This window comes from Morone saxatilis, unplaced genomic scaffold (assembly GCF_004916995.1).
Source record: "Morone saxatilis isolate NCDOM2014 unplaced genomic scaffold, NCSU_SB_2.0 Contig8, whole genome shotgun sequence".
NCBI classification, from domain to species: domain Eukaryota; kingdom Metazoa; phylum Chordata; class Actinopteri; family Moronidae; genus Morone; species Morone saxatilis.
Genome location: NW_023340257.1, coordinates 21,481,276 through 21,505,727, shown reverse-complemented (window position 1 = coordinate 21,505,727; position 24,452 = coordinate 21,481,276). Strand labels below are relative to the sequence as shown.

At 41.3% G+C, this 24,452-nt stretch overlaps 2 protein-coding genes across 3 annotated transcripts in view; one reads left to right on the top strand and one right to left on the bottom strand.

The window, feature by feature from the left end:
* LOC118341814 (serine/threonine-protein kinase DCLK1-like) overlaps positions 1 to 8,613 on the top strand; it is an 18,206-nt gene extending 9,593 nt beyond the window's left edge. The window contains exons 4-16 of one of the 2 annotated variants that reach the window (XM_035680201.1): positions 718 to 825; positions 1,087 to 1,181; positions 2,107 to 2,194; positions 2,300 to 2,469; positions 2,881 to 3,000; positions 3,245 to 3,391; positions 3,875 to 4,008; positions 4,189 to 4,266; positions 4,422 to 4,518; positions 4,660 to 4,740; positions 4,871 to 4,984; positions 5,789 to 5,862; positions 6,510 to 6,567. In XM_035680201.1, coding sequence (XP_035536094.1) covers positions 718 to 825; positions 1,087 to 1,181; positions 2,107 to 2,194; positions 2,300 to 2,469; positions 2,881 to 3,000; positions 3,245 to 3,391; positions 3,875 to 4,008; positions 4,189 to 4,266; positions 4,422 to 4,518; positions 4,660 to 4,740; positions 4,871 to 4,984; positions 5,789 to 5,862; positions 6,510 to 6,567 — 1,364 coding nt within the window. Of the gene's footprint in view, positions 1 to 717; positions 826 to 1,086; positions 1,182 to 2,106; positions 2,195 to 2,299; positions 2,470 to 2,880; positions 3,001 to 3,244; positions 3,392 to 3,874; positions 4,009 to 4,188; positions 4,267 to 4,421; positions 4,519 to 4,659; positions 4,741 to 4,870; positions 4,985 to 5,788; positions 5,863 to 6,509 lie in introns of both variants that reach the window. The other variant, XM_035680200.1, reaches the window with a different exon arrangement.
* A 297-nt stretch (positions 8,614 to 8,910) lies between these two features.
* Positions 8,911 to 24,452, bottom strand: part of nbeab (neurobeachin b) — a gene marked incomplete in the record, with an annotated part of 186,689 nt that continues 171,147 nt past the window's right edge. Inside the window, 10 exon segments of the mRNA XM_035680189.1 lie at positions 8,911 to 10,848; positions 12,482 to 12,633; positions 12,988 to 13,184; positions 13,472 to 13,573; positions 16,120 to 16,290; positions 16,970 to 17,125; positions 17,292 to 17,363; positions 18,199 to 18,376; positions 19,497 to 19,586; positions 24,246 to 24,413. Of these exon segments, the coding sequence (XP_035536082.1) occupies positions 10,758 to 10,848; positions 12,482 to 12,633; positions 12,988 to 13,184; positions 13,472 to 13,573; positions 16,120 to 16,290; positions 16,970 to 17,125; positions 17,292 to 17,363; positions 18,199 to 18,376; positions 19,497 to 19,586; positions 24,246 to 24,413 (1,377 nt within the window).

The following is a 24,452-nucleotide window of genomic DNA, read 5'->3' as shown; positions in this document are numbered from 1 at the left end:
GGAACAGGAAAACTGTGTACAGACATAAAACGTTCATAAGACAACATATTACCAGCATTATCAAAAAGATCGAGGATATGGATCTTTCAAACTATTTTAATGTATAGGCCAGACTTGATGAAACAGAGCTGGGTCATATGACATCATATACTGGAGAGCAGATTGCCAAACTTTCCATTTTGAAAGATCACTTCTTGCTGAAAGCCTTATTGGAATAATGTTGCAGCTTCACGGCAGTATTTAGCTCAGTGGGTGTGGTTAGGAAACAGACTGAAATACAACTTTGCTTCACACTGAATACAGATGATACAAAGGACATTATCATTACCTTCATTCATTCACTTGACCTAGTTTTATAGGTGTGGTATAAAGGGAGTGTGTTTGATGAATATGCAGGTCAGAGTGGAGAGGATCTCATCATTCATAGTTTGTGGCTCTGTGGTTTTAGGCTGTTTCACCCGAAAGAAAATGCTCCTTATTAATGATGTTGTAAAGTACTTAAACATATTTTGTCTGTCCATAGTATTTGAATAATAAAAATAAAAAAATAATTTTGTTTGCCTTTTAAAAAAAAAAAATTGTACAAACTTAAAATTATTCTGAAAATAACACAGAACCTCAAATTGAAACAAATAGAATAAGGTAGCCCAGTAGTATTTAGGAAAAATGTTGCTGCAGCAGTGTATACTTTTATGTTTTCCCTTTCTTTATCTATAGAATGCAGGGTGGCAAAGTCTGTATCATATGGCCGGCTCCCCTCTTTGCACGGTCGTTCTTCCCCAAGAGTGTCCCGCAGGAGCAAGTCTCCATCATCTACTGGTTCAGGTAAGTGTGCTGCCTTGCTGCAGCGGCCATAGGTTTGACTCCGACCTGTGGTCCTTTGCTGCGTGTCATTCCCTCTCTCTCTCCCCCTTTCCTGTCCCTCTTCAGCTGTCACTATTGATTAAAGGCAATAGAAGCCCAAAAAAAGAATGAAAGGCAAATGTATTATTCTAAAGCTTCACACAGTGGTTTTATAAGATTATATAAAAAGTAGACTTTAGTGTATCCTGCACTATTTCATAGTGATTTCTGTTGTACCGACAGCTAATGGCACTGCAGGCAGCCAGCTGTCCACACCTCGATCTGGAAAGTCTCCAAGCCCCTCTCCAACCAGCCCTGCTAGCCTTCGAAGACGACAGGTAATACAAGTTGATGCTACTATAAATAAGTTCTTAAAGATTTATTTTACATGGTGTCATACATCATACCAGAGAGGCTTTGTGAATGACTTATCTTATCATCAGTGAATAATATTAGTTCTAGTGAGTATTCCAGTGACATTGAATTAAACCGAAATGTTGTAGTTTATTGATGGGAATAAACTTAATACATATCTCATCTTCAGAATATTGTCTAGCAGATACAGTATGTGTGTGCCTCCACTAGCTATAAATTATTTACCTCACTGTTTGTTTTTGTTGCGCAGTAATATGACTGGAACACTGCTGGTGTTTATATTACTTCGAGATCTTAAAAAAGATAGCATAGGTGATTGCAGGGCTGTGTACACAGGTGTACAGATGTAAATATCAGCTCATAGACAACATGTTTCTGAGTTCAGGAACTGTCCCTTCTGCCAACACAGGCTGTTTGTACGCGTATTATGAAGCTTTCTTTTGAATCAAACGTCATCCGTACTGCAGCAGCACATTTTCTCTGCGATTATCATAGATCTGGGGAGGACAAGCAAGTTTTCAGACTGCAAAGCACAGCCAATTCTGGGGCGAAATCCAATTGTCAGTGATACCATCATTAATTATTTAATAACAAGGCTGGGATTGGTATTGTGTCTGTGGTGGAGGGTATTATTTTCTGTGAATCCCTTTTTGGACCACATGCCATTCTTTATACTGGTGGAAAGGTTAATATAATGTTTCACCACACTTGATTTATTTCTATCTAATCTGAGACTGCATACTCAAGGCTGACAGAGTGGAACAAATAGGCTTTGTGTAAGCTGGCTGTAATCACATTTTTACAAGTTTTGCCTTCTCTGAAGTTTGTGTAACACAAGTGCATCAGTGTGTCTTTCTTTCTCACTCCATGGCTGTCTCCTCTTTCCAGGGATCTCAACACAGTGGCTCTTCACTCTCTTTAGCTTCTACCAAGGTTTGCAGCTCAATGGATGAAGGAGATGGGCCTGGTAGTGAAGGTAAGCCATAAACAGTGGAAAAAGATGCAAAAAGTTTGCAAATCTAAGTAATGTATAGGCACCTCTTTCTACCTTTACATCATCTTCTTTTGTTGTGCACCACAGTTGAGCCAATGGATGAGTACCTCTCAGTCCCTGCCTCCATAGCAGAGAGGTACAAAGTAGGGAGGACTTTAGGGGACGGAAACTTTGCTGTGGTCCGAGAGTGTGTGGAGAGATCCACTGGAAGAGAGTATGCTCTGAAGATCATCAGTAAAGATAAATGCAGGGGAAAGGTGAGCCTGCCTGTGCGTCTGCTTGCTTCAGTCATCACACAACCAAGTTTGGTTTAATTCATTATCAAGAAGTTATTCTTTTTTTGCATTGGTTTTATTTGACGCCTGTTCAGTTTATTTTCTCGTTTGACCAGCAGATGGTGCTATTTCTTCTGGGACTTAAATCTTGGGTTACAATGTTTTTTCTTTCTTTTTAGCTTTAAATAACCCCATCAAATGATTCTAGTTAAGTTGTGTTAATGCATATCAAAATTATTTCAATTGTTATCCAAAATATTTTTCTGAAACTGGTTTATTTTTCATATTTGCTCTGAAATGACTGAAAAGGAGGCTCCCCAGTTTCACATTCCAGTTAAGTAACTTTCATCATATAGTGTTTATATATTTTCTTTTGATTGCATTTATTTCCAGGAGCACATGATCCAGAGTGAAGTGTCAATCCTTCGGCGTGTGAAACATCCCAACATCGTACTTTTAATTGAGGAAATGGACACCCATAGTGAGCTCTATCTTGTAATGGAGTTGGTTAAGGTACTACACATTTGGTAACTTTTACAAATAAATATCAAGCTCAAAAGCCTTTAAAAGTTATTTTGTTAGGGCTCATTGTGATATTGACCTTGAGGTCTGTTTTGTGACATTATTTTGTTTCAGTCTACAAAAAAATGGTCCCTGTTAATGGCTTCCTGTCAAATCCCCAGCTGCATCAGCCCTTTTAACATAGCTGAAAACTAGCAACTGGTACTCTTTCACATCACAAATAATCTTTCTCCAGGGGGGCGATCTCTTTGATGCAATCACCTCCTCTAACAAATACACAGAGCGAGACGCCAGCTGTATGCTGTTCAATCTGGCAAGCGCCATCAAGTACCTGCACAGTCTCAACATTGTCCACAGAGACATAAAACCAGAAAACCTGCTGGTAAGTATGACTCTACAAAGATTCTGTACTGGCTGTGAGTGGACATTGTATTTCTGAATTGAATGAATACAGTACATTTATTCACAACAGTAAAAGAAGAGACAGAGATTAAAACAAGACATCTACTTTGAATACATGTGAACTCAGTCACAACTGCAGTTTTTTATTTTAGTCTTGCCATTTGTTAAATGATGTTCATATGATGATTCAAGCAAAAAACATCTGTATTTTTACTTTTTTTTTTTTTTATCAGTTATGAGTTTGAATGCTCTTCTTTTCCAGCACTTTTCCAAAACAGTCTGTTTTTACTATAAAGCAGATGTAGCAAAGTCCTTTCCCAGGTCTTTATTTTCAACTCTTTAACTGTCATTGCTCTCAGTGTTACTTCATTTTATTATCACATCAAACTCATTAATTGAATATTTACCACAGTGTTACAGTGAATATTAATTCTTGCCTTCCCTTATTATGTATGTTACACAGGTGTATGAACACCATGATGGTAGTAAATCTCTGAAGCTAGGTGACTTTGGCTTGGCTACTGTCGTCAATGGGCCACTCCATACTGTGTGTGGCACGCCCACCTATGTTGCACCAGAAATCGTTGCTGAGACGGGGTGAGTCAGAGGAGTTACATCATCTGAGCCATCTGAGACATAATTATTAGGACATCTGCTGTGGAAGAGAGTAGAAATGTCCATAATCCTAATGAAAAACTGCCAGATTATTTCTTTTGGACTATTGCTACTTGCAGACGTGTTTAGTCTCTCTGATACCTGTATCTTCCTCTTTAACAGGTATGGCCTCAAGGTTGACATTTGGGCAGCTGGTGTCATCACTTACATACTGCTGTGTGGCTTTCCACCTTTCCGTGGGTATGTGCTCCTGTCTCAGGAGGTCTACTTCAATAAGAATAATGTTTTAACCACATCAGTTAGTTTAATTTATTTAAATCACACTGATCAAAATGTTGTATTATGTGAAACTTTGTTTGAGCTTTATGAAATACCCCTTGTTTTAATTTCTACAGAAGTGGTGACGATCAGGAGGCTGTCTTTGAACAGATTTTGAGGGGCCTGCTTGATTTCCCTGCACCATACTGGGACAATGTGTCAGACACTGCTAAGGTTTGTGTCTCGAAGTGCTCTCCTTATCTGCCATTGTTATGCGCAATGTGAAACACCAGAACCTGTCAGCGATCTGTTACTCTGGTGTCTCAGGCTACATTATCATCCTTGAATACTCATGGCTAACATGTCTTTCTTTAGGCTCTGATCACCGGGATGCTGCAGGTAGAGGTGGATCAGAGATACACAGCTGTGCAGGTGCTCGACCACCCATGGGTCAATGTAAGTCCAACATTTTGAAGTCAGTCCTTTCACCAGAATCACCCATGTACATGCACATACTGCTAAGAAAGAATATGCAGTGTGATACAGTAGGTAGAGTTGCTGAAGCTTTGTTCTTTGTATTTTTTAGGATGATGGCGTGTCAGAGAACGAGCACCAGCTGCCTGTGGCTGGGAAGATCAAGAAACACTTCAACACCGGGCCGAAGCTCAACAGCACCACAGCAGGGGTGTCAGTCATTACAGTAAGCACTGATCTGTAGCCCTCCACACACTGACACCGCATGCAGCTCAGCATCAGTAGAACACATTATGGCATTTTTTTTATGATTGTGTTTTAGCGATGATGCTTTGGATGTCATTCAAAATTCAAAGCCTGCAGTTATGAATTTTAAAACCAGTGTTCCTCATATGCACCTGCTGCTTAAGTGTGCAAAAGCTTTTTTATCTTTATGCTTTGGATGCCATTAGAATTTCATTGTTTTAAGTTGAAGCTATTAGCATTGTCTGCTTTCGAAAAGCAACAAATAAATCCATTATCCATTATCCTTTGTTTTGTATATGGTACACATCAGTTCATCCATCTGCTTCTTGCTGCCAGGTCTTCCTGTGTGTGCTCTGGCCTCTCATCCTCCTCGTGTAGACTGTCAGCACTGTTGTTAGGAGATCTTACAAATACCCATAGTTGGACTATAATAACTAGGTTTTTGGTAGATATGATTTATTGAATAGCTTCAAAGCTGAGTTTGATTTGTACAATTGGCAGAAAGAATGGGGGTGATCTATTGTATTCCTCTACATTTCTCATATCTAGTCCTTGTACTTACTTTGCAGGTAAGCCAACCACTCAGCTGTCAGCTGCCAAATGAAAATATTTCTCTGACAATTCAGAATGTCAGTTGGCAGTGACATGATGTTTTTCCGCCAGTTTTTTTCCTTCTCATCACAGCAATCAGAAGTTTAGAGTTGTGCGCCTTAATTCTAATCAGGTCAGTGATGCTTTGAGTTCAAGGTGATCCTCTGAGTTGCGCTCATCTCTCTCTGCTCAGCTGGACCAGGACTTTACCATCCAGAGGTCAGGGTCTTTGGACCACTGCCAGCATCCAGGATTGTACTGGATAAGGTATGACACAGCATAGTGCTAATATGCAGTGCTTCCATGGCAGAGTGCTGGCAGTCTCCATTTCCCATCCCTCACAGGGTTTGAGCCATTGACCGTCAATAGAGTCCTTTTCATGCCTTATTTACCTCATCAGGTCCATCACTTTATCACGTTACTTCATCTCATCTCATCTCTAGTGCTGTGGCTGTTTCCTCTCACCTGGTCATAGAGTTTACCTTGCTATGTACTTTTTCTGCATAGAAAAGTTATGCTAACTGCATTTCAGGGTTTATGTGACATACTAAGCAGCTGGATTTAATTTTTCTCTGTTACTTCACAAGAAGTACTGTCACAGACATAAAGACTTCACAGCTGATATTGGCAGACCTTATTTCCTCTTGTTGTTGCTTTTCCTGGTTTTGTGAGCGTTGTACTCGTATGCTGTCTCACAAGATGAAGTTAAACTTGTCCGAAGAAGTTATGTTCTCAAAGGAGAACAGTGTTGAGGTAAATGCAGCTTTTCGGACACAACTGCATGCTAATATTGGCTCTTTTAACTTTTACTTACTTACTAAGTGTGTTACTGGTTGTTGAGTAGATGCCACTCCTCATCTCTATGGGTTTTTTTTGGAGAACCTAACGGTAGCTGCTGTGTCACCCTCTCTCAGACCACGGCACTTGATAAGGAGAAGCAAGTTTTCCGACGAAGACGCCACCAGGATGTGAAGCTCACTCCCCACCTCCCATACAGTATTGGTGCCGGTGCCTCCCGCAGTGCCAACTTCGGCCTCTCTCCCGCTGAGTTCAACTCTGAGTCTGAGGACTATTCCCCAAGTTCGGCTGACACTGTTCGTTCACCCACCTCTCCGTTCTAACAGCCTTCCCGAGGCCACAGCACAGTCCACCCCTCCATGGGAAAATGAGAGAGGGTGGAGAGCAAAATTTCCATTTTGCAGACCCAACATTGAGTTCAGTCTGCTGACTTGGACATTTACAGACTGCAATCTTACCTGTACCTATGTTCTTTTTTCCCAATCATGATACTCATTTTAATTACAAAATGTATTGATCAGTGGGAAGTTAATCTCTGGATCAAAGAATATACCTTTAGAGCATGAAACAATATTTTTCCTTTCTTTCATAAAAGCCACCAAACTGTTTAGCGCTGCAAGTGCTGGTTCATTGTAGTACTCTAGAGCCCTCTATTGGTTAATATTGTATACTGCAGAAAGACAAACTGCTTCATGAAGGACTTCAATGGGAAATGTTAATGCAAAACGTTGAAACCGTAGGATGTAAAATTACATGACTATGACATGTTCAGTACCGCTTATACCGATTTAAGCTTAAGTGTAACAATAACTCAGTACAACATTAATGGTAAAGGTCACACTTCTGTTGTACTGTATGGCATCCAGAGTTCTCTGCTGTGGTACTTAAGATTCTGGTGCATAAACTTAGACACACAGTTTAAGAGGACCTAAGAAACTGAAAAGACATGCTGCTATATTGTACCATAAGCATTATCTGTACTGAACAGATGTTTGTGTGGACAAATATTGTCCTGCCACCCAGTAGCTTGCCTCTTTAAGAGAATAGAGGGCACTAATGTTTGACTGTTGATGGTCCAGCTCACATGTCTGCTGGAGGATGATTTTTGAAACAATAGTTTTGTCTGTGAGAGTGATTTTAATTCAGTGGTGGTACAGATGAATGTCAGTGCTGTGTAGTTGGTAGTAAGTGCATGTTTAAAGCCTTGCAACATATGGATTTAAGTGCAATTAGGTGTACTGCCCATTGAGCACACTATTTTTAAATTTTAAATTTGTCCTTGAAAGTGCAGGAATGAGTGAGAATGGATATTTTGCGGGTGTTATTGGCAGCAAACTGACACACTTCTCTATCAGATTAGGGCAATTAGCCCTTGTGTAACATGGATTTTTTTCAAATACTGAAATAAGAAACAAGTTAACAGTGCTTCCACTAAAATCTGTTATTTTAATATTTGTTAATTCAGTCAGCACTTCTGTTTGACTTTTTTAATCAGATCAAACTACATGACTGGCTCACTAGACTGTATGTACTGTATGTCCTCTGACCACTTCATACATTGGTTCACCAGAGACCAAATATTCATGGATGCGAATGTCCTCTTCCCTTCATCAGAGACTGTAACCTGCATGTGTATTAATATGCATCCTAAATCAGTTGTTCTGGTCTTCTACTGTTTGATATACGCCTGTCAGATATGAAACCATTCCTGTTGTCATTGTATGTGCTGTCTTGGTGAATCCAGTTCAGTTAAGGCAGACTATAGTCATACCCCAGCTGAGTTAAGATTTGTACATACGTATTTTAACAGAAATGTAACATCACACCACTGATTTTGTTGTAAAAGGGCTTTTAAGTTTTTGACTAGAGGAGAGTGAGCCAAAAAGCACAAGGAAAGCAAGTTTTAATAGTGTCTTTTTGGGAATGTGTTTGCCTTCATCACTGTCTGTTTTTCATCATCTGAAAAACATGTAATGTTTATACACAGTTTGACAAATGGTACTCAGAGACAACCGGGAATGTCAGTGTTGTGTGGAAGCAGATGGAGAATGTGAATGCTGTATTATATTCATCCATATTCCATTAATGTAAGGATGTTATAAAACAACCTAAACAAAAACAAAAACAAAAACTAGTAATACACTTCCTTTCATGAGAAAATAATCGATTGCTATGGTAAAAAAAATAAACTTCCAACTATGTACTCTGCAAAGAAACCAAACCTGGAAATAAAAAGGATTTAATTAATTTGTGAGTCAGCGACTTACCATGAATCAGAGGGTAACTGTTTTTGCAAGACAGCTTGCAGTGGACCTACAAAATCTGCAGCACCTAACTAAGACAGCAGGTGGCAGTATAATCAAACAGAAGCTTATAATATCCTCAGTAGATTCCGCCTTCAGCTACTCCTTTTATATTGGGCATTTTTTGAGCTATAGTTATACATATATTATGGGATTACATCGATACATGCATGAATTTTGGCAGTCTACACACAAGTAAAATATCAAAAACTGGTGTATTTTTTTCAGTTTATTAAAAACACAACAAAAATAATGAAAGCAGCTGAATTTACATCAATTTATCAATTTTTATATAATCACATAGGCTTCAAACATATCCTACCTCTTCCAAAACATGTGCAAAATCAATTGGCGAAACCAAAATATATAAATCATAACATAAATCACAACTTATCTTAAAATATATTACATGAAATCAAAATGCACTGCTTAATTTGAACACATTACCAAAATGATTTTTGTCAAAGAAATTTAAATTCACAATAATGAAAATGATTTCACAGGAAAGCAAAGTAAACCCAATGCCTTCACTAGCTCTTAGCATGCAAAACTTCAGCTTTGGGTAGGGTGGCGTCATGTAGCACCACAAAAAACTGCAGAATGCAAACTCAAAATCTATTTGCATATTTTTGTTCATTTCATATTGTCAGCTCACAGCCAGACTCCTCTCTCCCGCAATTAAATGCGGACACAATAGCTCTTATCACCAAAAATAGACCATTAGTGTCATTTTTGGAAGACTGCTGTTTATCATTAGATCATTTTTTTGTTACACAGCTTAAAATCTTCCTTGGACCTTTCCAGAAACCAACTCATAATATTGCTTACCAATGCATGGTGTTACAGCATGAACTGGTGTTCATGAATTCACAGACTGAAAATAGACAAGCAAAAATAGGCAAACTATAAAACTGTGATATGCACAAGTAACTGTATTAATTGTAGAATGTCTTTAAATGACACTTCCTTTTACAAAATGTCTTACAGCTTTACCACAAACACTTTAACAGTCATGACATATTATCCGATAAATCTGGTTCAGTCCTCTGGATGTGTTTTTGAAAGAACACAAAAAAGTGATAAATGCTGTTTCTCAATGTCCCACTTTAATCTTTTTAAGATCTTATAGTAAGACATTTTAATTCTTTGCCATCAATCAACAAAATAGTTCTCAATTTCAAATAAATATGGAAACATTATCCTTTTTGCTGACATGATCAAAACCAAATATTTCACAAAGGACTAAGCTCACACTGAATTTGACTTTTCTTCGATATAGACAATCAAACACAACAAAGTAACAATGGACATTTTGTCTTTTCACATACACATACATTTGACCACCGTTAATAACAATGAGAAAACAATGGCCATATACATGTATTACTCACCAACTAATATCTGAAGTGCAATGAAGACATTTTTCAACATTTATCCATGGCTCGGATAATGGAAATGTTGGAAACATGGTGGCTAGTCTAACAGCATTTAGATCTTTATCTCAGCCTTTACAGGGAAGAAACACTTTACACTGTCCATATTTACAGGTTGACTTTTTTTCCTAGAAAAGTGTTCCAAGTGAGATATGTACCTGCCATACAAATGTTGTATAAATGTTCCTAACAGAGGATTCTTTTTTGTTTTGCATTTTTCTCAGTTTGAAACAGGAACTTAAAACCTTACATTAAGTATGTTTTATTAACTTAACTGTGTAATTGTGTTAACTTAAGTTGATCTCAGTCTCTCCTTGCCCAGAACAACAGACCTGCTTGAGTCAGTTGGGGAAATGCATCAGCTGTTGCCCAGGTAAGACATGAAAACCAACACAAAATGTGTCCAGATTGTTCAGCAACAGACGAATGGCAACAAGTCCGCCTTTAAAAAGCCAGATGAAGACATGTAAGCACACCTTGTTCTTTATTAGCGTCACCATGCTGATGTTCCCCAGCCCACTGGATATCTTCCATGCTCTTTGGATCTTCTACCACACAGCTTGGTCACTGGTTGGTAGGTGTTTCTGACCCTCCACACTTACCTCCTGCTGTGTGGATCTGTTTCTACTCAGTACCTGTTTTGATGCTCGTAGTGCCACCGGTTGAAATCGATGTTAAATGCCACAATACTGCCAGAGACCATGCCCGTGATCAAAGTTCTGAAGAGCAACAAAACCATTAAAAAGACATGAAAACATGAAGTGTGTTAGCAAACAGATTATACAGTTTCATGGGGGAAAAAAAAGAAAATCACAAACTAAAACTACACATTTAATATTATATTTGATGTATAATACATATTTTAGTAACGGTATCGATATGAGAATGGAACCAGCATGTATTAAAATGTGTTTACTGTTAAATATTATTTCCATGCATATGAACTGTTTGTTAAAATGTCCATCGTGGTGAATGAAATGAGCACAAGAGGTCATCAGGGGCTGTGACAGTAAATTACCAGGTTCCTCTGACAACTGAAGTAGACTATTGAGATCCCGTGTCATTCTGTAACCCCTTTGCTCTTGTGTCCATGCCTGGCTGGTATGTAGGAAAAGCAGCTGATTTCACAGGGTCGTCTTATACTGCTACACCCCTAGGGCTTAAATGCTCACACACAATGAACAGAGTTGAAGCAGAATGCCCCTCTGTAAATGGAGTTGCGGAGCAGCGCTCACTTGTGTTACCTAATGTGAACTTTCTAAGAAAAGAGATTGTAACTTAATCAGTGGGGTTCTAAAAATATTTAATTGAAGTGATTTGTTAAGTGGTTTTAAAAAAAATGTTAAAAATAGCATGTAGTAAGTACTTTTTTAGTATTTTTAGCCCCTGACATATACTTTACACTAAAACTGAATTCATTAACAAATTTCATCTTATATCCGGCCATCCTCTGCAGGTTGCGCGGTTAAGTCACAAAATCAGGCCTCTGTTTTCGGCTGGACTGTAAGTGCTGAGGGGGATTTGGCCTGTGGCTGTAAAGTGCAGCTTGAATGTTCACACTCTCTAACCTCTCTTGACTGCCAGGGTCACATGATGACGTCAGGCTTATAGCCCTAGAGCGAACATTGTCGCCTCTGCGCCGCCATCCAGGCACCCATTATACGACTCCTGGCGGATCTTGCAGAACGCAAACATTGAGGAAAAACATGCTGCTGACCTGCCAATAGGCCGCAAGCATGTGTGCTTGCTGTTGTCTGTTTATCCAAAATAAGTGCATTCGCAGATAGATGCCCCTGTAATTTTTTGTCTCTATGGCAACCGTAGGTTCTATTTAAAGGAAAAGAATGGTTGATGTTCCAGTAACTAAAATGCACAGTGACAACCGTGAAACACAGGCAATGCAAGGATTTTTACCTCGGCCTACACATGCAGTACACTATTGAGCATGTGGGGACATATAAACGTGCACGCACACAAACATGCATGGATTTGCTAAGCAAGCCCACGCATGCACGCATCCAACACAAGCCCACACAATGATCGTGCAAAGCCAAGCAGAGCCCACATCGTGCTCTGTCTCGTTCTTATCATACACTAAAATGTACAAATCATTTTGTTATGACTTGCTGTTGGTTTTACTTCAAGGCGTAAACCTTTGTTTGCTTCTCTTTATATCTCCTTTGTGATTGGTAGAGATAATAACATAATAATAAGATAATAAATGAATAAGGGATGAAGTCTATTTCATGGATTCACCTCATCAGATGATCATGTTAAAACAGTAAATGTACCTGTGTATGATGAGTGCGAGACAATAAGATGGCTTTCTGTGTACATGGTCTCTTCTCTCACCTTTGATCGTGTGATAGGTCCATGGCTCGGACACCAGCATCACACCCAGGGTAGATGTAAAGCTGTTTGAAGTCACACGCCTGCCACACCTCCACCACACCGTTATCCCCACCTGTGACCAGGTTGTGGCCATCACTGCTCAGGAGAATGGCCTACAGGGATAGACAGTACTTCAAAATGTCACCTTCAACTTAAGTTCCATTGTCTTGCTGCAGCAGATGTCACTGAATGAGAAATTGATATGTACACAAAACATTTGATAGTTGAGGTACAGCATGAGCATGACATGCAGCAGCGATGTGCACTTCATATAGTTTTATACAAATTTAAGATGAATTATTGTCTTAATATGATATGATATACAATTACATACTAAACCTGACAGGTGTAACTCACATTTCCATCATCTTATCCAAATTGAAAACACCAAGCAATCACTGGATATGCAAAGTTGATGAAATTCTGCCTTTCAAACTTAACTGGTGTTAAAGCATGTGTCAGCTTACCCTGGTGGAATCATTGACCTCCATCTGTGCCAGCAGTTTTCCATTAATGCTGAAGTTGCAGAAGCGGCCTCTCTCGTAGTAGATGATGCAGTGGCCCTCGCTGGACACTGAGATGAGCCGTGGGCACTGATAGTGGTCTGGCCCCTCCAGAGCCCGCAGCAGGTCTCCTGTGATCGTGTGGACCAGACATGGACCCTCTGCCGAACCAAAACAGACACATACACAAGTGTGAGCAAACTGCTTATGTAAAAAAGTAAATTATTATATTATTAAATCAGACAGTATAGTTTTAATAGTACTTTGAGCTTAGAAATACTATATGTCCTGGTCCACCAATTTTCTGTGAGGCATTTGCATGTGGGTACACATGAAGGTCTAGAACCTTCAATGAAATGAATACTTGTCTATGTGGGTTGGTAATAGGCTGGTAACCTACAGTATGTATGCCAAGGAATGAGTGTCTGTGACAGAAAAGTATACTGACCTTTGGCTCCGCTGATGACCAGACCTAGCTCTGCACAGACTGACACACACACAACTTCCTGGTCATGACCAGTCAGAACTGCTCGTGGTGCTGGGTAGTCACCTGAAAGACGAAAGAAACACAACATCATAAAACAAATGACTTGGTTTGTTTGATTAAATCTGTACCAGGCAATACCTGTATAGCATATTGACCGGTTATCTAAATTTACCACTCAATATGCTGCATTTGTGAATGGGGATTTCTGTGCAATGGTCTACATAATCACCACACCTTCATCAGGCAATAAAATCAAGCACAATAATACAATATAAACACAAGCACAGTGATTGTGACACACATCTGCTAGCAGGGAGGTCCCTTTGAATTGTGATGTAAATGCAGGGATGCCCACTGATGGCAGCCAAGCCACTTGATTTCTTCCCGTGTGTCACATGATTGATGATGGCCGGGGGAGAGGTTAGTGAGGGGAGTTTCATGGCAACTGGAGCCTACCACGAGTACTGCCAGAATGGCGTCTGAAGAGAAGTATGAAAGCAGCACTATTTCTGAAATGCACTGATCACCAATAATGAGTATTATGTCCCTAAATACTCTGTGTCATACAGAGAGTTGAACCCATTGGTTCCATCACAGGCAGGCATATGCAAACCAAATGAAAAGCAATTAAACAGTCTAAAAGGAGGGAATTCTGGGTCAACTAACACAAGTTATGCTTTAGGCTCCCATATTTTTCTTATATCTTATTTTAATAAATAATTTTACCATTGTTTTATTTAAATAAAATTTTGTTTTATTATTATTGATTTGAAATAAAATCATCCTACTGTTATTTGTGTAGGCCCTCAGTATTTACCACCTTGGCAAAGCCATGTCAAACTTATACTGCTGAATATAGTAGTAGTAGAATAGAGTATGTTGCTGTTGGTGTTTACATGTGACTCAAAGTTCAGCCAATTCAGTGAAAGTTTCTCTATCCACCTAGATGACAGTTAACTCCTGATAGATGATGCGGACATGTGTCAGACCTCGCTCCTCTTCTCTTATCCCCCCCTCCTCCCCCATCATCTCCTCCTCCGGCTCGGCATATCGCCTCTGCAGCTGTAGCAGTCCAGTCAGTGAGCTGGACTGTGATCGATGCAGCACAGTCCCTTAGAGACCAGGACCTGAGCGGCGCTGTCAGTCCCAGCACCCACTGCTGAGGGGGGCTGAATAGGACAAGTGTCAGAAAAAGCCTCCAGGGGGAAAAAGGGACCTTGTGCAGCTCACCTACCCGACAAAAGATTCAATCAGCTTGCACTGCATACCCCCCACCCTCTTTTAGCCCTTGGGACGAGCCGAAGTCAGCCACCACAATTACCCGGTGCAAATATCCCCTTGCACCGGTGTGATGGGCCAAGTCTGAGAGGCAGGGCCATGATTGAGCTGGAAGTTATTTTAATTATTACACATTTAAGACACATGCAGCCTTTTGGGGCACGGGTGAAATCAATTTCTTGGGCACGCCACATCTGCGGAATGAGGGAGAGTCGTGATCCAGGGGGCTGCTGCTACAAATTCACACAACCGGCATTATAGAAAATATAATAGGCGTGAAATCACCAGAATGAGCCTTGTGGAATGAATAAGCCAATAAGTAAGAGAAAAGGAAAAGTGCGAAGATATGAAAAGGTGGTAGTAGTTTATCCCTTGCAAATGCCTGCCATCTTTATTTTAACATGACTGATACTGGCTGGCTGCAGAGCCTCCACAGTGTTTCTGATATCATGATCTATTGATGAGAGATTGGAAATTACTTGACTGTGTGAAAACACATCCTGTCTTCTGTGTCTTGAGATGAGCTATGTAGCTTCCTTCCCTTTTGTCAGTTGAAGATGCATTGTAAGCACTAGTAGCGTGAATATCAGGGGAATACTGTTTTCCTGCTGCAGTAACACAAGTGCTATTGCCCCTTGCTAATTGGAGGCAACCAAGCTGAAATTCTTAATTAACTGTCGGAGCCTCAGTGAAGTTAATTAGAGAACACTCGCAACTAATCCGGACCTCCTAGAATCTGTGACAATTGGAAACACAAGATATTCTAACACACACACACACACACATATTGTATTGTCATCCAGAAATAAAATAAAAACACACTCTCTTCCTCATCTTCAGCGTTTCAATTCCACACCATATATGGCACTCCTTGCTTGTACAGTACTGCAACGCCTGCTTCCCCTACACTGATGGATTTTTTTTTTACACAGACTATCAGGGAGAATGAGCCACTAAATGAACTGAGCAGCAGAAATCACACACTGGGGTCTACCATTTTCAATGCCAAGACATCTGGAGTCCTCTACTTGAAAGCAGCACAGCTCAATGCAATGGATCACACTAATATATCACAGCTACAGTGCAGATAAATTATCCTCTCCCTGTCTCTCCGCATTATTTGATTCTAGGGTAGAATGCCTTTCTTCCAGTGTTGATCAAAGACTTTTGCTTCCTATGTAACTTTTTAAAATGCACTTCGGCTTTTACTTAACAACAAAGGAGTACACTTCATAGATGAAATACTAAAAAGTTTCCTGTAACTTTGAGGGTGAAGCTACTGTGTAGTCTGTATGTGTGTGAGCACATGGCACGTGCGTACTGTTACTCACTGTTATTGGGGTTGTCGCCAATAATATGGTGCCGTCCACTCCAATACCACAGCAGAAGTGTTGCGTCCCTGGACCCAGAGACGATGTAGCAGTCTCCTCCAATGTAAGACTCTGATCTGGCCAGACATGTCACCACGTCCCAGTGGCCAAAAACGATCTGGGTCAGCTTGCCTAAAAAGAATGTGTACAAACAAGTTTTCGGTGTAGGCGAAAATTGCTAGTCAGCAGTTCCTGAAATGTTCCATGATAAAACTACTGTCAGCTGTGTTTTCAAAGCCCCACTGACTGTAGTTAAGGGAGTAAAACATTTCCAATGTAGTTAAATCAGTGGTTCCCACCTTTTTTTGCTTATGACCTCGTAAAATTAAACAATGTCTTGTCACAGATTTTGGCCTTATTGTGAACAGAGCTGAGCAATTCAACCCAAAAGAGTCATTTTTCTCTCTTGTATTTCGTAAGAGAAAAGAAAAATAAACACAACTGATTTTTTTTTTTATTTTTCCAATCCATCTTAGAACCCCTTGGGGCAGGCCTGACCCTCAATTTCTGATGAAATGACTTAAATGTCGCTTGTGAAGCTGCAGTGATCATCATTTATATAATTAAACAGCTATGTTGCCAACGGTATTATCTTGCTCCCACTGAATCATTATCAGGGAAAGGAAATTAGCAAATATATAATTTTTTACTTATCAGTGAGTTCCAGTGTATTACAGTATAGTCATCCATTTTTCTACAAGGCTTGTCAGGAGAGAACAGCGACAATACTGTATTATTCCCATCATAGTGCTCAGTCCTCCACACATCAGTGCACACCTCTATAGGAAATAGAGTTTACACTGCAACCTACCTGTCTCGGAGGAGTACACACGAAAGCTCTTGTCCCAGAAGCCACACACCAGTATGTAGCGGTTGTCAGCTGTCACCACGAAACAGTGTGTGGTGATTTGGATGCTCTGGTCCACTAGGTCTGTGATCTGACGCTTGTTGCTTCCAGTATTGTTGGCTGTGAAAAAAAAGGAAAAAGAGAGCATGTGTCAATACCTGAGGTATTACAAGCAATTTTTGAGTTATTAATCAAGACCCTTACAGCTAAAACAGATATGTAAGTTAATAGTCTATTTCTATGTTTAATGCTATATTTTCCATTCAAAACAAGGAAGCTTACTCACCAACCAGAGAGTCCATCTCTATAGGTAGATGATGGGCCTGTTCCAGAGAGTAGCCTGGTGCTCCTCGGAGACCTGGATTCAGGCAAGGACACAGAAGGAAATGAATCATTGAGGCTATTTCTAACTTATGCACATGTGCATTCTTACATACACACACTCACACACACCTGTTCCCTTTTCAGAGCCAAAGTTAATTCAGAGTCTCTTCCAGGAGATGGAAGTATTGGAGGTCCATCAGAAAGATTTCCATCTGTCTTACTGGGCTTCTTTTTTTTTTCAGTGTGTCAAACTGAATGGAGACATTTTATCCATGCAATCTGTATCTGGAGCCAGTTTTGAAACACCAACATGCCTGAAAATATTGAGGCCTTATTATCATCATTATTCTGAAAAGCCAAACCACATTTTCCTCCTCTCCGACAGGATGGCAAGGGTGCTGCAGCTGTGTTCATTAGTGTGGGAGCAACCAGAGCAGCCACACAGTGCGGACTCTTTGGTCCAGAGCTCAGTGTGTTTCTACGGTGACAGATGGGGACGTGTGAGGAGAATGTGGTGCAGTTGCAGCCTAATTTCCTAGTAACCATTGCGTTGGCCCTCTGACCCTGAGGTGAGGTTGATTCTCAGGGAGGGGCTCTGTGGGTAATGTTGTTCACACATGTCTGAAAAGAAACATGTGGAAACACTCATGGTCAGCTTACCTAGGAGGTGCTAGCCTCTCACATAGCCAGCTGGCTACGGCTCTATTATGAGCGGAGGGCAGGTTTGTGTGTGACGGTGATGAAGTGATTTTACAGGGCCACTGCTGTGGTAGGTATCATGTGTGGCCTAATTTTATTTTTATTTTTTTACAAGGGCATATTTGTATGTTTGGACATATCACCTGCCATGTGCATTGAGCTTCACTCACCAACGGTGTTGTGCCATCGGTTGACGGCAAATACACGGCTGCAGGTTACTGTGACCACAGCAGGTATGGTCAGATGGGGCAGGGTGTTGGCGGCCACATGCGTTACCGGCGAATTGGATGGAAACTTCAATACCATGATGACATCCTGCTGCATCTGGTCCTTGAACATCAGAGGACTCTGTGGAAGGAAACACTATTGAGTAGAAGAGAGAAAAGGCGGAGTGTGTGGAAGGATGGAGGGATGTGATGGTGGAAGAGGAGGAGTACAAGAAAAAAGGAGTGGGAAGGCAGGGGATGAAGAAGATGAACAGTAGAAGTATGAAAAGATGTGAGAAAAAGAATGGAAAGAGGCAATTAGTGTGGAGGTTGGAGGAAAAACTAGGTTCAGACACAGAGGAGGACTTCATGCACTGCCTCCTCCAGACAGTGCAGTCAGACAAGGGACTGGTAAGACAAGGGTAAGACATGGAAAACTGGGATGAAGTAGGCTGTACACATGAGATGGTGCATACATGATACACATGTACCAGAAAGATTCGGTTTGGTCAACAAAGAAGAAGCATTTAAAAATTGCATGAGTTTTCGAAAATGTACTTATTTTACCACTGCAAACTTCAGCTCAACCTTTCCAACCTCTGGTTAAACTACATCATGTAAAAGGAATCAAGGCAAAGAAGGAGATAGTGATCCTGACAATTTTCTGTGAGTTTGGAACCAGTTTCAGCTCTCATCTTATCCCTAATTTTAGAGATTTTGACAGAAGTGAATGAAAACATTCACATCTGTTGCAAAAGTAGAAAATTGAACTAAAGGGTCTCAAAGGGATCTGCCTTGCAAAGTTTCTTGTAGGGAGAGAGAAACAGAGAGAGCCATGTGGGGATAATGAGGGCTAGGCTGGCTATTACATGGATTAGACAGGGAAGAGCAGCTTACAGCAGAAAGAGGGGAGCTACTAGGCCAGTAGGGAGCACTCTTCCCTTTACACCACACTGCTAGTGGGTAGTAACAGCTATAAAACAATGCAGAAAACTAGAGCTGAAACTGTGATGTTATATTGCGGATCTCTGACCTACATGAGGTAAGCTTTCTGAAATATTTATCTTTTGTTATAAAAGAGTGGATTGAAGGAAATAGACGTGAAAAATCAGGGAGCATCTATCTCAATCTTGTGACTACCTACAAACACAGGCACGCAAACACACACCATCCAGGCTCACACAGGTCCACAAATCCTCTCTCACACACACCACCACCACCAGAGGTGCAGGGAATTTTCCCAGCATGCTCGCTGATCTCACCAGGTGCATGGCGGAGCTGCGTGGAGGATGTGGCTCAATAAGCAACTGAGATGGCGTCTGTCCAAAGCTCTGGATCTGTGCCTCTGTGGCCTGCGGGAGAGAGAGAAGGGAGAAGGAGAGAGAGAGAGAGCGGCTGTCACAATCAATATGCATCAAAGTGATGGGTCAATGCGTTACTTGACAATGCAAGCAAATCCTAACTCAGCCGTGCCTCTGAGGAAGGGGGGAGGTAAAGGGAAAGGGGAGCACTCCCAATCCGCCTGGGTGCTCCCCCTTCCCCCCTCGGCCTGCAGAGTCATCCAAGTGTTAGTATGGAAGAGACAAGCCTTTTCCTATTAACATGCTTCAGTTAACCATTCCCATTTCCAGGCGCAGGGGCCCCCACTGCATAAACGTTAACCTGGAGTGACATCCAGCTAGGACTGCAGCAGGCCGGCCCGCTTTTAGATGTTATTGTGCTTGAAACAAAGGGGAAAAGCATGTATGAAACAGAGGCACAAAATCACACAAGCAGACCATGGCGATTTGGCAGAGGGTACCTTGATGAAGGATGATTTATGGGGAATTAACTGTGAGTCTGGATGCTTGTGACTAAGGAATAAACTAAAAACAGCACATGTGTAGAAGAAACAAAACAACACAACACCAGAGGACTATTTTGCTATTATTAGAAAATAACTTCCATTTAAATACACAAAAGATCTCATTTTCCTCCTGTGAGTGAGGAAAAAAACAAGCACTAAGAGCTGCTGAGCTTGACTGAAAGTGGGGCACTCCACGGTGGGAGTGATTGATGTGACTGGAGCCACTTCCACCATCAGAGGGGAGCTTGTAGACGTCCGTCAATGCCACTGTGCACAATGGAACATACATCGCTCAGCCTTTCGCCCGCCCTTCTGACTGCCGGGGTGACTAGCTCTCATTTTCCTCCGCCTGTACACACCACTCACTATCAAAAGGACCTATTGGGTAGCACATGCCACAGAGGGAGATGTGGCATGGGAAGTTTGGAGGTGATACTGAATTAGGACAGGCCACCTGCAAGCCAAACAGGCGCCCCAAACTCCCCCTGGTCACTTCCTATCTTTCACAGCACCAAAAAAGGCGCTGTCCACACGGTTGAGCGCTGTCGCACAGCAGTGAAAGTTTCGTGTGAGTTGGTGAGCACATTTGGCAACCATTAAGTGTTAGTCAGTGTTTCTTTACAACGTAGTCCGTCAAGCAATAAGCAACTGACATTATGGCTATTTAAGGTTAGGTTTGGGGTGAGGGTCACAATGTCTGTTCAAATAAAGAAATTTGATACAAAGATCAGAAAGGCTGAGAGGGCCATGTGGAAAACATCACCATATTTCTTGTGATGATTCTATTACCAGGGAAACTGGGCTGCTACATGTCCCGTTTTGGTAGTCTTAGACAACCTTGACGCCCAAGAATTATTTCCAGAGTGTAAGGGGGAGGATTTGTCTGTGTGTTTGTGTTTGTGTGTGTGTCGAAGGGAAGGGGGCTTGACTGGTTGAAGGTTAACTGAAGAACATGTTCCTCGACTAGATGATCAAAACATGTCAATATTTCTCAGGTGCTTCAACACTAATCCTCTCAGAGGTATGTCAGAAACTTATCTCTGCATCAGTCTGAGATGGAGAGCACTTAACAGGCAGTTCATTAGTTTAAGTCACTTCAGGCTCTGCTTTTTGGCTGATAAGTGACACTTATTGCCGAAGCCATCTGGCTGATCTCCTCTCCCAGCAACAACCACCTTGCTTGGGTGAGCACCTAACATCCATCATAACACACTGTGTCTGCATGTCTGTCTGTCTGACTTTGTTCACATCTGATTTTGGCGTGAGCTAAAGGCTTCAGAGGTGAGTGGCTGCAGCTCTCTCTATCTGCTGCCTGGTCCCCAAACTGGTGACAGATAGACTCCGTGGATGATGATCTCCCAACAGCATCCTCCAGTGCACTCATGCAACGCAGCAACACAACAGCTCTGTCAGACAGAATGCAAACACGGCCTTGCACTGACCCGCTAAGCAGCGTGGGATCATGCTGAGTCACGACACCTGAGATCAGCGGTGGCAACTACAAATATGAAGCTGCTAAACCTTTCACCTTTTGACAGATCCGACAGATTACAGAAGCAAATTGCTTTTATTAAGTACTTCTGGCTTTTAAACAGTATAAACAGATTATAAAAACAGATCAAAGCCACACAGAAACCATACAGGCACATGCAAGCACACATAAACAAACTATTAATGTAATTGTTGTGTAATTTTCTTGTTGTTTCTTTACATGCAAATGGAAATGTCGTTCAGGTAAGCTTATCTGGACTTATTTTAATCCCTAAGTACTAACAAAGAATTACCCTGGGGGTGTTTTTTGAGTGACAGCTTGGGAGTTGACATATACACTACTGTATGTGGGAGCAGAAATGTCTCAAGCAATATGTCCATCAGTAGGTGATTGTCTCTAATACAGCTATCTGATCCTATATGCTATGTGATAAATATGAAGGGAGTTTCTTATCATTAAGGTCAAGTTTTTAAACACTTGTCCCATCACTGTGAGAATATCAAGGTGAAATCAATTTAAAGTATGTCAGCTGCTTCAAAGGCCTTCACTGGCTAGCCACAGCACACTTTGTTGTCTTTGTCGATTCAGAGGGGGTGGGAGGGGCAGTGGCAGCTGAGGAGGACTAGAGTCCCACTGATGAATAATTTGTCTGTTTACTTCTGAGTGACACAGCGGGGTCTGAATCAAGGGGTTGCTGTCATGTTTTTCCATAAGAGAAGGCTGTCAAGAGGAGCATCATGGAGAAGGACTGCTGTTCCGGCAGTGTGCCCAGTAGAGCTGTCACCGTGCCCTCAACCAGAGGCCCGGCGGCATGTCAGAGGGTGTCATCATTTCCATCTGACACACGGACGGAAATTATCTCTCATGACCTCTAATTTCTTGACATTTCAAATGCCCTAATTGTTGTGACTAATGCCAGATCTGCAGTTTCACCTGTCAGGCCCAGAATGAATCAATACCCCGGAGTCAATCGTCACATTTCAGCAGGTCTTAGCAAGACATTCATTGGGCACTTTTCCATGCTCCACCTCACTGGCTCAGACAGGCAGCTCACAGACTAGCTTGTGCTGGACAGGAGGAGTGGTAAACAGTAATAGGTACGATAAATCATGCAGGAAATCATCTACAAAATGATCATAATGTTAGCATATATTGTGCAGGAAATTGCAGGGGATTGTAATTTTGAATAAGAGCATCAAAGTACAGTAAAACTAGGCGCCCAGTTGGCTCAGTCGGTAGAGCTGGCGACCCATATACGGAGTTGCTGCAGCGGCCCGGGTTTGAATCAGACCTGCAGCCCTTTGCTGCGTGTCATCCCTTCTCTCTCTGCTGCCCCTCCCTGTCAATCTTCAGCTGTTTCTATCAATAAAGGCATAAAGGCCAAATATAATTTAAAAAAAAGTACGGTAAAACTATCAAATTAATATTTGGGAAATTATATTTAATATTTTTTTATTTACAATTATTCACAACTTGTATATGGAAGGAAATCCAATAATTACATTTTAACATTCCTGTTTAATAGATCTGTTCATAATGCGTTTTCAGGATACTGCTATGTTTTAGTATATGGGCTTTAGATATACAAGGTCATACTTTATGTTACAGAGAGACGAAGAATACATCTGGAATAAGAAACATGACTGAAGGTATGAAGGCTTGTCTTAATTAGTGCTCATCATATCAGCATTACATCAGTTGCAATTAGCTGAGCCAATTTCTCTCTCCAGCACAAATACATTCACATGTCACAATAGCTACTGCATCAACTGGGCACAATTAGGGAGTCTGAGTAGCAGGCTTCCTAATGTGCAACTAACTAACAGTACTGTCATCTCTCAGGGTAACAGTAGGGTGTAAGACAGCTAAAACCTCCTCAGCCTGATGCAAAATAAAAAATGCCTAAACCTTTCTCGAAATGATGAAAACCAAACCTTTCACAATATGGTTTGGTAATTAGATTGGCCAAATCTTCTGCAGGTGATTTGCATAGTGGTCACTTGATAAATAAAGGCGCCCCTGGAAGTGACAGTATATAAATGACTTGTTTTGCAGACAGCAGATGGTGGATATCACAGGGAGAGACAAGCTCACACTGGAAAGTACCACAATGCATGCCAGCTGCTGCAGTCTCTGGTCCCCTTTCCCCTCTACGCAATTAAGCTATTCACGAGTAGTACGGTGGAGCTAATAGATATTCAATTAATTAGTTAAGAACAAGAGGATTCACTCCCTCATCTATTGACTGAGTGACCTCTGTTGATTGATCAAGGAGCTCAGTCAGATTCATTGATCTGATTAGAGGAAGGAACATACAGTATATTATTCATAGACCAGAAGAAAAGAAGAAAAGAGCACAGAAGATGATGTTAAGATGGATCTATGAATAATGTGGACAGATATTAAAAGATTACTGTTTATCTGAGAGTGAGGAAATTAATAACTCAGGTCATCACAAAATGACGTTAATCTCAAAGGGAACTTGATGAGTCAGCGGCTCTGCCCGATTCTCTCACGGTTGCATTTGCATGACACAATAATTGATTGACAGATGCATGATATGAATGCTCCAGGAGTTCCAGCACATGCCAGGACAAATAGAGACAGGAAGTTATGCCTGAATAAAAAAGGGGAGGGGCTTTGTCTCCATGGCAATGTGTATATGTGCCTTACCTCTCTGAGGGAAGGGTCAGCGATACTGTCCAGCTTGGCGGAGCCCTCGTAAGTCAGGTAGTGAAAGACGTTGAGGGCACGCACTGCCTCTGGGCCTCGCTGCTTGTAGCCGAAAATAAGGTCAATCCACTGATGCAGCTGACATGACACAAACTCGCTTTCCAGGGCCTGTCAGAGGAGTACAGGGCAAGTAGAGGTGAGAGGCAT